Genomic DNA, 18,079 nt, shown 5'->3' on the forward strand with positions numbered 1-18,079 from the left:
CACCATTACACAGCATTATAAAAATCATGGTCTAGCTGAGTGAAAGCATGTAAAGTAATACTTGTCTGCTTTAACAGAGCAAAACTATTATTCCAGTGTTATTAAAGCATAAGTGACACATAGAGCTTGTTTTGAATGTGACTTTAGTTTAGAATTAAAGTCATCCTCATGAACAAAGGTTTATTATCAACTGTAACTTTAAACAGCACCAATAGCAGACATCCTTTTGTGCAGAATATGTATTTTAAGCATATTTATACAGCTGTCAGCAGGACAGATAGGTCAGGTATGCAGGATTTGACTGGTTTTAGCCTCCCACAAACAAAAAGGTCAGATATCTTGACCCCACCAGTCCCTTAGGGCGAACAAAAAATCAAACCCAGGGTATGACACAATGCTACTCCAGAGACCTCTCATTGTGGGACATAGGTGCTGCAAGTGTCTGTCAAGATGGAGGTGACATGAGGTCAATCAGGGTGAGGTTGGGCCAGAGCCAGAAATGTAAATGAGCTCAAATGGAGATGGATGGGTTCCTGACAAAGCTAACAACAACAGCTGTAGACACCAAGGTGGGCAGGAGCTGTCAATTAAGAGTAGATCTGGAAACTGGGACCACGGGGGTATATAAAAAGTGTAGAAACCATCAGAGAGCACAGCTGAGTAACATTACATTATAGGCTATTTACTCTACATACTGGTTTTAGAGAATATCAACCTATTTCTGATAAGATGTAATAATAATAATAATAATAGTTTTAATTAGAGATGTATTGATCAAGCTTTTAGTGTTCGGATAATAATATCAATACTTTGCCTTTAAGTATCTGCTGATACCCGAAACCAACCGATACTAGGGCAAAGACCGAAAATATAATGTATTTCATATAAACACACACAATATATGCTCAGAATGATCCAGTGTGTTTTGTAACTGCTATTTATTATTTAAACTATCTACAACTACTACTATCAAAAAGAAAATCAATAAAGAAACCACTAAACCAGAAAATCTGCTACAATAAATGATCATTTTGCATAATTGAGGCTTTAGATATGACAAAACTGGTCATATTCTAAAAAACATGTGGAAATATTTATTAAATTCTTCCTCCCATCAAGAGGCCGGGGTTACACATATAGATACTTAAGCAAAAACAACTATAAAAAGCATAAACCTGAGCATGAACTTTGAGATGACATTAATTTCCTGTCTCACTGCCTGTACTATGCAGCATCCTTGGCCCGCTGCCCTTAACTATAAACCAAGTATAAGCAGGCTAATGTACGGCACAGTGGACCTTTAGCACTGACACATGCATTCCTTATGGGCCACATTCTTCCTTACCCTTGAAAACACTGAGGTCAGTATCAAGTAGAGATAGAGGAGGCTATCCCACATCTAAGCTTACTGAACTGTCTACGCTCACTAAATACCTCGAAACAATCAATAGCATAATAATAGCAGTGTAGTGCAGAAAAGTTACAGCCTGTTCAAAGTGGTTCAAAATAGTATGGGGAATTTGATTTATTTCGGTATAAGTTGCACAGTGTGTTTCTTTTACTTATTTCTGGGTTAGCATTATTTTTCCACTGGTGACGCACAGGGGAAAAATAGACTTTGTGAAGCTTGTGCCACAAACAGATGTTTATTTTAGAGTTTAGATGGATCCTAAACATTGAAATTTATAATAACAAGTTCTTGTAGCTATGATAAAGTTGATTATTTATACAAACGAATGGTAAGGATTGTTATAACACAAGTATGATGTATATTTTTGGTACCTCACCAAGAAGTGAAACTATATTAAATTGTTGAGATTTTTTGCGTGATACCTACTCAGCTGACTCATAATTGGTTATTATCTAAATTAAAGACAAAGCAATCTTTAATCTTTAAGATTTCTTTTAAAATCTTGTTGAGCTTATTTGTAACCCAATATGTTTTAAGTGTTGTATGTAAAATAGAAAAAAATTTGCATCAACACAAAAACAGCAACAGTACATGAGAATTAAACCAGGCAATCACAAATTAGATGGTCTTAACAGTGAATCGTGATTTTTGTATTTTCTTTTTTTTCATACAGACCTTTTTGATTCTGAATTGAATTATTATTTCTTTGCCAAAAAAGAGCACTCACTCAGAACAAAACAAATGAATGCAGGCAACAGATTGGCAGTTACCTGGCAGCCATGGTAATTGGTTAAGTGCCGAGAGCAGCCAAAGCCTCATAGATTCACTTCTATCCTAGTTCTCTTCACTAATGCACCAGCACAGACAAACACACAAGATGAATGCTTTGAATACGAAAACTGACTTATGTTTGTCAGTGTCAGGCTGGTTACAACTAGGCCTGCCACGATAACAGTGAGAGATACAGGACTACATTCATACCAGACTGCATACAACAACTCACCTTTATGTAACAGATAACCCATTCTTGCCGTTCTTGTCAAAAACTGTTTCTTCTGAAATAATGTATTTTTATTTAAAAAGAAAAACAATTAATCTGATTCAAATGCATATGACTAACTGATTGAATGTTCAACTCAAATTGTATATATGCTGCAGCAAAAACTTGAATTTCCCTCTGGAATCAATAAAGTAAAGTTATAAATCTCTATAAAGTCTCTATTTTGTCCATAAATCAATTCCTGTTCCTAATATGGAACTCACTTCCAAATTCACTCCTAGAACCGCTAGCCTTCTGAGCTTCATATGACTGGAGCTAATGTCTAGTCCACTTCTTTATATAGTCTATTGCTCAACTGTATTCAAAAGTACAACTATCTCTATCCATCAGGGAAAACCACACAGTATCCATGACTTAAACCTGGTGTCATAATAGTTTGTCAGCTCACACTAGCTTGCTTCTCCTATACAATAAATCTGGGAACATCATCTGGCCCTCTCTTATCCATCAGACCAACAGCCCGTGTATTGACCGCACATGAAACAAGCAGTGATTAACCAGCTCAGGTGTTCATGCTCCATGTATCACCTTGACATGTGCACTTTCAGCTGACATCTCAATAGTTGATAACTACTTGATTAGCATTCACTTAGCTGAAAACAGATAAATCACCATATACTACTGCTTAAAAGGAAAGTCAGAATAAAATTATTTATATTAAGATATTTATACTATCACTTAAGCGCACTATGTAACTTTCTAGGTTCTAGATGTTTGCATTAAACTTTTTAGGCTTGTTTCAGTCAATTACAGATGATTTAACAGCTAAAAAGATACTTGGATAAACGTGCATTCCTACAATGAGCGGGGTCACCTTCCCACAGATCTGCCCTGTAACTTGACCAAGTGACATCACCTCACCTGCTTGTTTTAATGGGGATTGATGTGTCAAGTGTAGGTCTGTCACAATAGCAAATTTTGTAGCACAATATGTTGTTATACAGAAATACTTTGATAAATGATAATATTCAAAATACACAAAGTGATAGGATCAAGATAATGCCAGTAAACACATTTTTAAATAGGCGGTATATGAACTGATAATAGTCTGTTAGTAGCCAAGTTATTTATTCTACCCTCTACAGCTCAAATCTCACGTTATTACAGGAAAATGGCAAAAATCTACCCACTATTGCAAAGAAAAAGTACCCACAATAAATATTGAGCCCCAAAATATATTGTTCCAGCTTTCATAAATTGAATGATAAGTCAATATAGTAAATATCATGACAGGGTAGTCAAGCAGGTGGCAGACCCGCCACTAAAGAGTTACATAGTGCATCTTTAAATTAGTCTATAGTCTAGTCTACGCTACCTTTTTCACACATTGCAATCTGTAATTGTAATACAGCTGTACAATGGGACTAATACTATATAGCACAATGTAAATAATATATACAACCACAAACATGAAAGCAGGTGACGCACTTCCATTGTTTTTACAGAGTCTCCAGTGCATGCTGCCATGAGATGTTGACCATGCAAAGAAACTAGACAGTGGCATAGTACAGTTAATGATCCAAAGCAAATAGCAGACTGAATAAGACTGGAATGACAATCAGCCGATACAGAACCACCAGCAGTTCCCTATCCTTTGGGAAAAATATGCCCACCCCCAACAACAAGGAGGAGCCAGACCATTCATGATTCACTGCTCCCCTGTTCATCTCGAATATACAGAGGTTTTAAATTATATTTGACTAGTGAATGCAGTGGAGAAAATAACACAACAATCCAAACTCTAATTTAAAAGCTGTTGGGCGAAACGATAGCAACGTGTTTTAACAATCAATCATCCTTTGCTTGCTCATTTTGGTTATTGATGGATCAGTGAGTGATCAAGGAAAATGTAAACGACAATAAGGCTACTAAGCTTCTTTTACAACAAAAAAAAAAAATATTTCTCTGCATTAATAACGAGACAATTTGTTGCAATGTGATCAATATAACCATTTGTTTTAGGGGTCCTCATTGAAAAGGCACAAGTAAATATGACTCAGCACCTGTTTCCCGGTCTTTCCTCTATCTTGCATAGACTGCACAACTATTAGAGGTAATAAAACATATTTGCCTTGATTTTTTTTCCCCGTTGATATTACATTTTTGAATGGATATTTGTTTATCACCGGCTAGTCTTTACATTACCACCGCAGCGAGCCAAGTTCCCGCAGTGACCGCAATAGGTAAAGCCCTCTGGTAGCACAATGCAGTCGTTACCCAACATAAAAATATGCATTAACAGCGGTGGTCAATAATTCATAGTCGTTCAACCCAGCTTGCCTTACCTACAGACTGGACATTGAGCTTCTTTTGTTCGGATAAGATGCTTTTTTCCAGGGATAATTCCGCCACACGCCGCCGCTACCCCGCTCTGAAATGAAACAGCCCTGTCACATCCACAGAGGGGCACCCCATCAATAAAGCTCCAATGCATACGGAGATTTTTTTGATTGGTTTTAGTTTACCGCACAAATGTTCGTACTATATTTATCAATCAATAGCATATATTATTAGCAAAATGTTATAAAGACAAATGAGTGGAAATTTACCTGTTCAGCGCAGTGTCTTCTCCCAACTCCTGCTCCGTAGACACAGGTTCCGCAGCTTGCGTTTACCGTAATGACTTCACTAAAGAGGCAACATACAAAGTTGGCGCATCATGGTCTAAGATTACGGTAATACACACGTGTTTTCTCGAAATTACATTCGCACTGCCTACTTTACAGTGTCAACCAAAACAGCTTTATAACATACATTATTTCACACAGGCCTAATCGTTTTTAATACAATTTGAGCTGAATTATTTTAGTATTCAGATAATTTTAATATGTGTGTAAGTATGTGAGTAGGCTACACCAATAAATGGTGTTATTTAAACCAACATACACTAAAAAAAACATTGAAAATATGATTTAGAGTCACACATAACACATACACACTTCTTGAGATACAAATAATTAAGGCACTATCGTTAAACATCTAACCTTCTGGTTCCATGAGTGGGACGCACTCACTGGCCTGTAGACTGATGTGGCCCCCGTGTGGCTATTGCCAGGTACTGTACAGAGGTGAACCAAGACGGTGATGGTTATCACCAAATGTCCTTTTGCATAATTACTGTATGAACTATGAATTTCAGTATACAATCATCTGTAGTCAAAATAAAATGTACAACGCTCTATTCCACCTCCTGTCTATCTAGAAGTAACTGACTGAAGACCACCTTAACCTCCATCTGTCCTATCTGCTGCCTACACCTCTAAAGTGATCGAAGAATGAGCAGTCATTGACGCTGGCCTCAGGAGTGACCCCCTATAAATGTTCAGATCAATGGTCATTAGAGGTGTTTTATTTCATGTTGTAACACATGGTATTTTATACTTAGTCATGGTTTTGTTTTCCAGTTTATTATATTTGGTGTTTTTTGTCTCAGAGACGATAATCACAACAGTGCTTTTTCCCAGTAAATAAGATTAGTTAACTGTTTAAAAAGGTTTCACACATTTTGAGGACAAGCATCAAATAAATTTCACAGATACAATATATTACATACCCGAGAGTGACACTGTGCTGGTCAATACAGACAGTAGTCTACTAAATATTTCAAATATTGTACAGTATTGTACTGTAAACATTAAAGTGCAAGATGGCTGCAAAAGTACTGTGTTTCAGTTCCTTTCAACACTATTTCTTGGTCTATTGTTGATGATCTCAGAATCCCATTATTGTTGTTAACTTGGATAACAGCAATAAAGTGATTTACATTTACAGACAAGCAATCACAATCATCATACAAAGCTATAGGACAAACAGAATACGACAACTAAAATGGATAAATATTCACACAAACACTAAAAGCAAAAGGTTGTTAAGTAAAATGGAACCATTACAGTAGGGCAACACACACATTGCAGTTCTAAAACTTCTGAGTCTCTGTTTTGTTATTTACTAGAAGTTTGAGCCTTTGTACTAAGGGGGAAAAAAATGCTGGTTATAAATTCCTAAAGGAAAACTATTAGTGAAACTATTAAAATGTAGTCCTGAGATCTAAATTGTTAAATAACAATTTAAACTTTGAGGGATAAAAAAATATTTTCAAAGGCACTATAGTGCTCATTGTTTGTGCAGTTCATGTAGTGTCCATAAGAGGGAGATATTGTATCTGTTGATTGAGACACAATAAGATCAGAGTTGAGGCTTGTCAGTGAGGAGAGGGTACAAGTGCTGCACCACTGTCGGACTTCAGATGAAAGGGTCTGTTCATCGGCTTCAGTCAGGGGAAACACTCGGCGCTCCCAGGGTGCTTGAGGCTGCCACATGAAAAAATGATTTTGAGTGTATTCACCTTGTATTCACAAGGCTAAAAATGTACTTCATACATTTGCCTGATTTTGCACCGTTGACTAAATGGAATGTCAAGGCACTTGCCAATCAAGTAAGATGATATTAAATCAAGGACAATGCTCATCACAGTGTGTGTGGGAGCTGCTGTGCAGTGTTGATTAGAGCACTGTCGGCAACAGCTCATTTCTTTCCCAATCCAGTAAAGTGGGACTAAGCACTACAATCAGGCTCTGTCATCAAGAGCAGATAGTAGCAGAGCACTGTGTGAGCTCTCAAGGACTCATCAAGATTCCACAGTGTAAAAGGGAAGACTCACAATATCACATGCACAGATTCTTAACAAAATACAGCTAAACTTTATTATTATTATTATTATTATTATTATTATTATATTGTTTTGCTTGTTAGTGGTAAACAGGCTTGTTTGTTTAATCTCACCAGACATTCCTTTGTGCTCAGCTGTTCGTCAGTATCCAGCTGAGTAAAGCTCCACAGCGCAGAGTTTTCCTCCAAAACAGCACCACAGCTGGACAGCCTGCTGCCAGATCTGGGCCAAGAAAACAAGCATGTCTCTGGTTTAGGTTTGAGTTAAAACATAGTGGGTGACTCCATCTAAAACACTAATGCTGCATTGTCTAGTATTACTACCGTGTTACAGACATGCCCAAACAGGAATATGCTCACCTTGAGGAATGCCTGCAGCGTCTCTTTCCCCAAAAACACCGACGTAGTTTCTCTTTTTGTTCAAAAGGCAAATGTCTCTGAGCAAAGACTTCATCAGTGAGTGTCTCCATCTGCACACACATTGGAGTAAATATTATTAGTTTAAAAAATATTTACTAGAGTATTAAAAAAAGAAGAAGAAGAAAATTCAATGAAAACATACCTGTTCATCTTTGTCTTTCTCATAGTCTTCATTTTTCATTAAAGTCTTAATGTCAACCACCTGCCAACTGTGGAAATACATAGGTTATAGCGGCAGTGCACCCCAACAGAACAAACTTGAAATGGGTCCTAGTTTAGTACTAACCTTGGAGTAAGAATATCTTTGTACTGAAGCTTTTCCACTTTGGGTAAGCAAGCTGGAATAACAATGTTGTTGATATTAAACACACTTTCTCCATAACGTCTGTGCACAGCTCCCTGGGGAAAAAAAACTAAGTTTAGATAGACAGTAGGTTGTTATGTGTTTGAGTAAATTTTATCTTACCCTTGAGCTCTGCTTTAGTGAATCCAAAACATAATTTTCCCCAAATATCTCATCTAAGCTGTCCTCCAAACATGAGTCAACATCTAGAATAAATAATTTTGTGTTTACTCATAATATTCTGGAGTCCAAATTATCAGACGTCAACATAAAGAGTTGTGGATCAGTATGAAACCTTCAGTGACACTGTGCCTGCGTTGTCTTTTCCTTTTCCTCTGCTGGACTCTATTGTGTTTTATTTTTAAAGAACCATGTTGTCTGATGGGTGACAGTCCCAACACTCTCTTTTTATAGTGTTGTGTATGTTGTTTATATTTCTTATCTGTAATGACAAATACTCTGTAAAACAAAAGTCTACAGCATAAAGTATATACTGTATTTCTTGAATGAAACATAGATCAGTGAGTACTACAATATTGTTTAGTCTTACTTTCGTACAATGGCATTGAGCTGTGTCTTCTATAATGTACTGGACTCAACGGAAGAGCATTTATAACTAGAGGTATTTGAGACCATTCTTCTCTTGCAGGCGCCTTTGTGAACACAGAGGAGTCTGAGAAAAGACGGCACAAGGTAAGGAAAAGAAAAGATATTCGCTCACTGCTGAATGTAATATAATAAGGTCCTAGAAAAATCACAGAACCACTTGAAGATATTATGATTCCTCTACAAACTAAAAGGGGTCCCATACCTCCACTATTAGAAGTACATGCCCTGGACGACAGCGTGTCATTGGAATTATTGTCCATATCAGAAGACAGCAGCACCGGATCACAGGAGGAAGAGCAGTGGGAGCAGGAACAAGATGTGAGACCAGACAGAGAGGAGGAACACTGAAGGACAAAGCAAAAATGTTCTTTGAAATGTACAAAAAATAGGAGTATTACTCTGTACAGTAGTATTTTCTTCAGTCACTAATTAATTTGGCATTTATTGCAGTCATCTGTGATCTATCTTATGAAGACTTAAGGATTTTTGATTTTTGATGCCATGGATTTTTGTGACATGTAGTAATATGAAACCATGAATCTATGGCTGGGAATCACAAGTCCCTCATGATCTGGTACAATGCACAATACATGGCTCACAATACAATAATATCAAGATATGGCATGCAATAATTCATATATTGTGCATGATACTGTGCGACATATTGTTGTTTTTATAATACATTTTAACAACAGTATATATATATATATATATATATATATATATATATATATATATATATATATATATATATATATATGTATATATTGTATTGTATTGTATGATGTATTATCAATAGATAAAAATCATAACAGTATTTGAATAAAGCTGCATAAAGCTTACCTTGGAGCTGTTGTTATTGCACACAGAGCTGAGCCTAAATAGTCTAGGCTTGTGATAAGTGACCAGAGGGCGGGTGCGAGCACAGACACAGGACATGTGATCTTTGAACAGTTGTCTCCTCGTTACACCAAACATCTTCCTCTTTGAACTTCCAGAAACAAATACATCACTGCGGAGAAAAGAGCAGATTAATTTCATTTACTTTGTGATCAGAGATACATTTGTAACATTTTGTGCACTCCTGAATATTTTAGACTAGAAGATGGGTTTTGATCTTCACAGTAAAAAGGATGAAACAACATCAGACATAAATACATTTCAAGCATGTTTAATGTTTCATGTGATACTATTAGCTTGGCAATAAGATGTACTTTCTGTAATGTGTGAGGTTTAGGTAAGATTTGAATAATATTAGAAGTATGTGAATTGCCTTTATCTGTTAGTTCTGTATTGTGTACCTGTCAAGGGTTCTCTCATCTTCCCAGGGCTGCAAAGGCTTTGAAAGTGGAGACAGGTTCAGAGGTGGCATGAGACTATTGACGAAAAGGCTGAGCTGTGCACTCTGCAATAAAAAAGAATGGACACCAAGTAATTCACTAGGGGCAACTCAGCTTAAAGAGGGTATACCTGATTTAATCATGTAATAAAGTACAACGAGTTTTGCTTCAGTGCAGATTTATTGTAAAGGGAGTTTCTAGAGTCGAAATGGGACCACTGTGCACTGTCTGCAGCTAATTATAAAGGGTTTTATCATACACAAACCAGGACATAAGACTGGTGTACTTATAGCATGCTATTTATTTGTCTTTAACATTACTATGACGTCAAAACTCCAATCTGGTCTCTGGAAATTTAAAGTGAATATGAACCCATGGCGAGGTGCATTCTCCATTACCTGTCGCTCTATGTTGTGGAGGAGGTGAGCTGGACTACATGGGTCATTGTCATCTTCAGAGAACCCCACCATTTCTCTCAATAGTGTATTCTTCATCTGGCAGTTTGTCATTGGCTGGGAAGCAAGCACCACACTCCCCTGTATATACATAAAATGTTTGTTAATATGGATGTTACTGTAAGATATTAATGGCTAACCTGGTGTATATTTTTACCTTGGCAGTGTAGATGTTCTTATGAAGTTCAGTAAGTTGCTGTATCCGCCCATCCAGCTCCGCAACACGCAGCTCTAACCACGTACATCTGCTGCCCAGCTCTGCTCTCTCTTTGAGCCATCTCTTTTCAAAGTATGGGGAGGCCCTAGGAAAACATAACTTTAGCTGACTGTGTGTATTTAAAAGAACTGATGAATTTCATGTATTGTAGTCTTTTCCCATTGTAGCCGTCTGTTGTAGGGATGAAGTTTTTTGGTCGTCAATTGATTAGATTTGCGATTTAAAATGTAGGATTCTGTTCAGAGAGCACCTTGTAAACAACCCCAGATGCATTAATATTTGAGGAGGGACTGAAATATAAACTGATAAACTTGAATTTCCCTCAGGATCAATAAAGTATCTCTCTCTCTCAATAAACTAATACAAGAATCCCATACATTTCAGAATATGTTTATAGTGGTCTACTGCAGTTACAGTAAGAGTTTTCAAGTTTAAAAAAGCTCTTTGCAGGGAAAATTTATTATTCAAATAATTGCGGCCTTGTGATTTGATAAATGTCAACTCACATTGCAATTTTAAAATATGTTGTACAGAACTGGTCTGTTGATCATTTGCAATTATTTTACACCAGATGTTCCTCAGATTTCGGCTTGGGAGTGTACTGGCCAGTACCCTTAAGCATTAGCCAGTTAGGACCTCAGAAATGCAAGCTGGTTTAAAGTAGGCAAAAAAAACTTGGTCATCCATGCAAATTAATACAGTGACAGAAGACAACCAAAAGTAAAAATATGTAGAAGTCAAATTTAGACTCATTGTAGTAAAATGTTAAGTGTTTCTGGGGTGTTAGGGATTCTCTGAACCCAGTGCTCCAGTGTGTGCTCGTTCTACTAGCGGTTGACTGACTCTGCTAGTGTTGCTATGGCAGAGCACTTGGACCTTGGCTAGGACAGGGAGGGCTTCCCCACTTCAAACGATCACTACAGACATTGAAAGGTTAGGCCAATCAGTCACCAAGCAGCTACACAGTAACGGTAGACAATAAAATGTATATGGAGGAGGGATGCTGACATCTGAAAGTATAAAAAAAACTGACAAATTAAAAAGTGTACATGTCCTCCGAACCTATGGTATGTTTTAAAAGGAAGTCTAAAATCATACCCTAGGCTCTTAACATTACAAGAATCGACACTCCTTAACTACATGATCACACAGTTACATTCCACAATTACAAAGATTTGTAATGGCAGAATTTAAGTTGGGTTAAATTAACATTCCAGCCTCAGCAAGTCAGATCCAGCAATTCATTTCAAAGGCACAGCTACTGCTTCAAGGCAAAGGCTCTGGGATTTGGGGCGTACATCAGTTAAAATTCAACCTTCCCATATTATGCATTCCAAAGTTAATAGTGAAAAGTGAATGTGGCCCTATTGTAGAGCTAAATGACTGCTATTATAAGTATAAGGTTAACATGACCAGGAAATAACATCTTGAGCAAGAAACTGAGCCATAAGTGGACCATAGAGAGAGAGAGAGAGAGAGAGTAAATATGAGAGGACAGACAAAAGATGAGCTGAAGGACCAGACTGAAACTACAGCACAGCATGCACAAACACATTTTAGTGGAGTTTTAAGAGATAATAAACATCCTGTCCTTTAGTCTATTGTCCTGTTTACTGCAGTCTTCCTCTGTGTGTCCTGGTAGAAATGTCAAGTTGACTTTGTTGTCAAGTTGACGCTGCTAGTTTTGAACAAAATAATGCAATTATTAGTAGAAGTATAATTATAAAATATGAAACCTTTCCACCACTTTGATTAAGTGCAAAGTTCCAAAACTAAGTGATTGTAAAACCAAAAAATAACAACATATCCAATTCCCAGTCTCGCCCTCCTGTACACCTTACAGTCTTTTCAAGGACTTGCACAAACTACATATTTCCCTCCAAAAGAACCTAACTACACACACAGAAACTACACACTTAGAAAGTATTTGTTGACGTCAGACGGGAGGAGGGCAAGAGCAGTGGGGCTCCACAGGCTTAGGCAGTTCTGGGTGTATATTTCCTCGCCTGTGGCTAAAGGGAGTGTTTGACTGTGTTATGACTGCAGGCTGGAAATAGAAATTAACAGTGTATGAGTGCATTGCTGAAATGTCATTAACTTCAGCCAGAGGGACAAAACCTGGGCTTAATGGTACCACACTGTACTGTAAAGTATGCAGTTTATGCAAGTTACATAGAAAGGTATTGTATATATTTGACTTAGATCACATACTCTGTTTAATAGATGTTTATACTCAAAAAGGTAGATCTCTGCTCTAGTGATCTGCTTTAGTAGTATTAGTCTTTTAAATACAATAAATCAACTAAACCACAAAATTTAGGGTGACAGTATTAGAAACTGATATATTCATTTCAAAATAATACATTTAACACATTTTTTATCAATTACCATAACAAATCTAAAAAATATATACATTTGCATTTCATGTGGTGTAAGCTCTAACCAGACTGACTTATGGTTAGCTACAGCTACAGGGCCGTTACTTGCTGAAATGTTTGTAAACCAGGCGGTGATTAGTAGTGCATGAGAATGCAAACCATTTACATAACAACAGTTGGTACTGAAACAGTTTCTGTAAAAGCAATTATACTCACACACTCTGTCCATGTTCACTGAATGTCTCAGTCTTTAGCAGTTCGTCATCTGAGCTGGAGCTGGCTGTGTCCTCTGAGTCCAGGGCTTCCTGCAGACTCTTCAGCACAGTATGACCGAACTGAGCAAACTCAGTAATCTCTGTGAAGTCAGGCGAGGTTTCCAACCAAGTTAAGTGCTGTATGTTCTCCACCTGTGAAAATTCATCCCCAGCAGAAAACCCACCCATTGTTCCTCCCTGTGTCCACAGCCCCTCCAACTGCTGATTACAGTGAAGCGAGGCGTATTGCCCTAGAAGAACTTGAAGCCTCCTTTGCAACTTCTGAGCACGACTTTGTAGATTTGTTTGTCTAGAGGCCCTCTCCTTTATAGAGTTTTGCAGTTCTAACCTAGGAATCATCTGATCAAACTTGCAGTTTTCTTGATTTGATGTGATGGTCGGTGTCAAAATAGAATCTCCTATAGCAAAAGGAGAAGAGACATTGGAAAAGTTATGTGAAGGAGCACCTGGCCTACACTGATGAAATTTTGGATTATGATTTAAACAACCCTCTTGGAAATTGTGCTGTGGATGAACAAACATGTCCGAAACACTGGGTAGTATAGAGGAAACCTGTTGAGACTCTGTACTTTTGTTATAAGACAGACACACGCAGTCTGGACTAGGAAGTGTTACGGACTCTGATTGATCTGTAGCAACCCCAGTGTTGGAGGAAGAATCCATAGGGTTAGGCTGCAAGTAGGAGTCCAGAGAAGGTAAAATTGAGAACTGCATCTTCTGAAGGTCTTCTGCGGGGCAGAGCTGTGAGTCCAAGTCCATTGTGTAAACCGAGAGATTGTTTGAAGACGGAAGTGACAACAAGTGGATGCCATGACCATCTTTGACAGACTTGGTCAGGGCTGGAGTCATGGGTTTCACAAACAAAATGAAAAGCAGGCTGTATAAACCAGAAGATAGGCTTTGGTTTGTCTTGGTTAATCTGTGGAGAATAAAACAAAAAGGTTACTTTTTACTAATATTTAAAGCCCAATATTACACAAACCAAACTCTTGTGAACTTTTAGCCATGTTAGAATGGTGTTATCTCATCAAAAAAACATACCTGAAGTTGTGTTTTGTTTCATTCACACATGTTTGAACAATCCTTTATTAGTCTGTCTACATTCCCATAGCTCAAAATGCTCTGTTCCATCTTGTGATGTCATGAAGTGATTAAAGTTTTCAAGTTAACTCCTTTAACCTTTCATTCAGTAAAAATCAGCAATTCCAGGGCTGAAATTATCCAATAAATTCTAGTGAAGAGAGGTTTAGTTTAAAAACACAGTGGGGCACTTATATTGCCTGTATTGCCACATGACATCACAAGGTGGAACAGAGTGTTTTGCATGTGTGAATGAAACAATGAAACACAACTCCAGGTAAGTTTTTATGAGGAAACAATATTATATCAATATTATATCAAAAATAATAATATAGTAAAATAGGCCCTTTAAATAATGTAAATATTTAAAGTGTATTAGTAACTTAAAATTAAACCATTATGTAAACATGATGGACTATGTGACCTTCAGTGTTATTACTTTGCTTAAAATTGTTGGTAAGATAAGCAGGAGATGTCACGAGGCCAAGTTACAGGTCAGATCTGTGGAGAGGCAACTCCAGGTACAGCATGTTGATATTTTCAGATAACAGTTTGGTAATCAGATTGGAGAGTTAATTTGTGTGATTCATTAACCTACTTTAAAAATTAGGTAAAGAAAAAAAGTTAATTTAAACTAGGTTTGCAAATAAATCTAACTTAAGGATATTTTTATTTTATTTTTTTTATTTGACAAAAGAAAGTTTACGCTCGCTTAAATCTGTGCAGTAACGGCCACATAACGGACAGAAAGGTCAACGTTGCTCGCTTACCTGTTCAGGAGGTAAAACGATGGATTAGATATGGCTTATTCCCCAGATCCACGGCGGGATACCACAGGAAAACATAAAAGAGATATTTAGTCACTTCTTTGTCGCTGTGATCTTAAATACGGATAAAATATTCCCGAAAACAGGAGCAGGATTTGACATCTCGCTGTTCTTCTTCCCCCTCTCGCCCCAACTGCCGACAACAGACCCGAGGAGAAGGGCAGTGGGCGGGGCTACGACCTACTATGTTTACAGCCATTTCTCCAGGCCTATTTGTGTCTTTATTTTTAGTTATCTAGTCAAACTCTGTGCAAAAGAAGCTCCCTTGGACAAACATTTCATAATCATCAATTCCATGTTTCGCTTTATTTATTTTTATTTTTTTTATTTACTAATCAAAAACATATCTGGACTGGACTTTTTGTTTCATCCACATGTTAAACGCACAAGCCCTGCATATTTAGGCTGAGTTCTTCTCTCAAAGAGAAAACACTCCACCTTGTGATGTCATGTGGTAATGCAAGTGCTCCACTGTGTTTTTAAACTCACATACACCTTCACTAGACTTATTGTGATAACTTCAGCCCTGGAATTCTCTCTCTCTACTGAACTAAAAGGTAAAAGAGAGCTGTTATAACTTGAAAACTACTAATACATGGCATCATCAGGAGTACTCAAACTAGTGCTGTCATACGATTAAAAAAATTTAGAGATTAATTAATTATGATCTGTAATTAATTAATCTAATTAATCTCATTTTAATCTCACCTAAAAATTGCTGAGAAAAGCCTTCAATTTGAGGTATTTTCATTTAAATTCATTATTACATTATTGTGGCAGATCAAAAGACTGATATAGATTAAAAAAAGTGACTTTATAAAGTCATTTATTGTTTAACAAATCTCTCCAAATTGGCTGTTGAGCCCAAGTCTCCATGAATAAGAAACTGTTTGCTGTAAAGTAGCAAAGACGAGGAAATCTGAACATAATAACTTTTGTCTACTTAAAGACAATAAAAAGTCCAGTCTTTCCTTAACCATATTAAAAATATTATTAATAGAGAAATGCTTTATATATGAGATCACTGGTTTTAGTCCTTGTTTTAGTCCTGGTTTAGACCTGCTTTAGTCCTAGTTTAGTCCTGGTGTTAGTTCTGGTTTAGTCCTGGTTTAGTCCTGGTTTAGACCTGGTTTAGACCTGGTTTTAGTTCTGGTTTTAGTTCTGGTTTAGTCCTGGTTTAGACCTGGTTTAGTCCTGGACTGGATTAGTCCTGGTTTTAGTCTTGGTGTTAGTTCTGGTTTAGAGGCGCACAGGAGGAAGCGCGGTTTACGCAGCGTACGCGAGAAAACACGATCCACACGCGGCGCACGGGAGCACGTCGGTGTCCGCGCATTAACTACGGAAGGAAACGTGGTCCGCGCGTTCTCAGGTTAATGACGATGATGAAGGTGTGTGTTTGTTTGTGTTTGTTTGTGTTTGTGTGTGTGTCCCCTCATGTGGCAGGTCACTATAGGACAGTAGTGCAGACATCATGAGTCTATGCAGGTTGTTTTCACCAGTGACATTTAAGTTGTAGGCGATATTATATTTGTTATTTTCTTTTATATTTCACGTCGGGAGAAGAATTTCCAAGACACGAATGCGTTTTTACCTGTGCACTGCTGACTCTGTTCTACTGTCTCTTCGACCTCGTCCATTGTGCGACTGACGCCGCCAACGTTAACATGATGTTTACATCGCTGTTACTGCGCACGTTTTGTGCGGGTTTCCGGCAATGAGTGGAATTACCGAAATAAAAAAATGTATAAATGTGTTTTTTGTGTGTGTGTTTGTGTTGTTGTTGTCCCAACAACACATAAAAACAGGTTTTATAATAAAGCAACTCGCATACAGAAACACTAAAGTTAGAGATTGAAAATGAGATGAACGCGATTAAAAAACATAACGCGCTAAATATGACTGTAATTAATTCATCGCAATTAACGCGATAATTTAACACCCCTAACTCAAACAAAACACTACTCCATGTATGTTTTCAGGAGGTAACAACTTTCCAACATGGCCTAAAGCTCACAAGAATTCATTTTGTGTAACATAGAACCTTTAACATGACATAACATAACCTTTTCTTTTTGTTTTATTATTATTATTATTATTATTATTATTATTATTATTATTATTATAATTATTATTATTATTATTATTAATAATATTAATAATAATAATAATATATATATATTATTATTATTATTATTATTATTATTATTATTATTTTACAATAACAATAACATCTAATCTGTTTATGAAAGTACTGAAGTATTAAAAACATCACTATATAATGCACCCTGAGTAGAATGATGATTTCACTGACAACCCAATTAATTCAGCTTTGGCTGTTAAATTAAGAGGAATATAATAGCTACTGTTTATTACATAATTTAGCATAGTTAGCAAAACTTCAATCCACAAAGCCATAGCCTATATGCCTATGTTTGTTTAACCCACTGAAAAAGAGCAGATTGCATGTAGTAGCCTGAAATTCTGCCACACGTCCATACAGACCCTAGCCTGTATATGGCTCTCGTATGAAAATAATCTATACCTAGATAGGTAGATTTTTATTTATTTTTTAATCATACCACAATATTTTTTTTATTATTATTTTACAGATGTACAAATCTATAAGATGTGTTTCTTTCTGTGCTATTGGCTTAGAGTTGATGCATCACTGGTCATCTTATTGTGGAGTAAGTTCCTACTGAACAACGAAAGGTTTGCTTTTTTCATTCATGCTACAGATAATATTTATCTATGGGTCTCAGCATGGTGAAAAGGACAGTTTCCTTAGTAGATCAACAAAACATTATGTCTTATGAATGGTCAACGGCCCACAGAATGGCACAGTTTAATGAGAAGCTATAGCCTATGAGTACATTTCCCCACACATTTCCACATTTGTAGAGAGAGAGTATTGTGTAGTTTTGATAAATAAACAACTGAAATGTTTTTATTTAGATTTGTGGTAATGCAAGACAAAAAGAAACCACAAGAAAGGA

At 36.9% G+C, this 18,079-nt stretch overlaps 1 protein-coding gene across 1 annotated transcript; it reads right to left on the reverse strand.

Moving 5' to 3' along the window:
* Window positions 1-5,841: 5,841 nt before the first annotated feature.
* On the reverse strand, window positions 5,842-13,344 carry kansl1l (KAT8 regulatory NSL complex subunit 1-like). The gene is made up of 14 exons (XM_055148871.1): window positions 13,118-13,344; window positions 10,464-10,608; window positions 10,250-10,387; window positions 9,813-9,916; window positions 9,355-9,523; window positions 8,714-8,855; window positions 8,453-8,575; window positions 8,198-8,344; window positions 8,026-8,108; window positions 7,846-7,958; window positions 7,702-7,768; window positions 7,500-7,609; window positions 7,254-7,362; window positions 5,842-6,781 (listed from the first exon to the last, which is right to left on the reverse strand). Exons 1-14 carry the CDS (start codon window positions 13,342-13,344, stop codon window positions 6,539-6,541), a joined length of 1,920 nt encoding a protein of 639 aa, XP_055004846.1. The 3' UTR covers window positions 5,842-6,538.
* Between the last annotated feature and the right edge of the window lie 4,735 nt (window positions 13,345-18,079).

This window comes from Boleophthalmus pectinirostris, unplaced genomic scaffold, assembly GCF_026225935.1.
Source record: "Boleophthalmus pectinirostris isolate CB_2022bp ecotype Guang Dong unplaced genomic scaffold, ASM2622593v1 HiC_scaffold_1, whole genome shotgun sequence".
NCBI classification, from domain to species: domain Eukaryota; kingdom Metazoa; phylum Chordata; class Actinopteri; order Gobiiformes; family Gobiidae; genus Boleophthalmus; species Boleophthalmus pectinirostris.

Bases quoted from the DNA above. Each gene is read 5' to 3' on its own strand.
- kansl1l (XM_055148871.1), bottom strand. From the start codon at position 13,344: ATGGGTGGGTTTTCTGCTGGGGATGAATTTTCACAGGTGGAGAACATA. The intron at 9,524-9,812 runs GTACACAATACA...TTTTCTCCGCAG, and splicing joins GATGAGAGAACCCTTGACAG to TGATGTATTTGTTTCTGGAA. The intron at 7,769-7,845 runs GTTAGTACTAAA...GTATTTCCACAG, and splicing joins AAAGATATTCTTACTCCAAG to TTGGCAGGTGGTTGACATTA.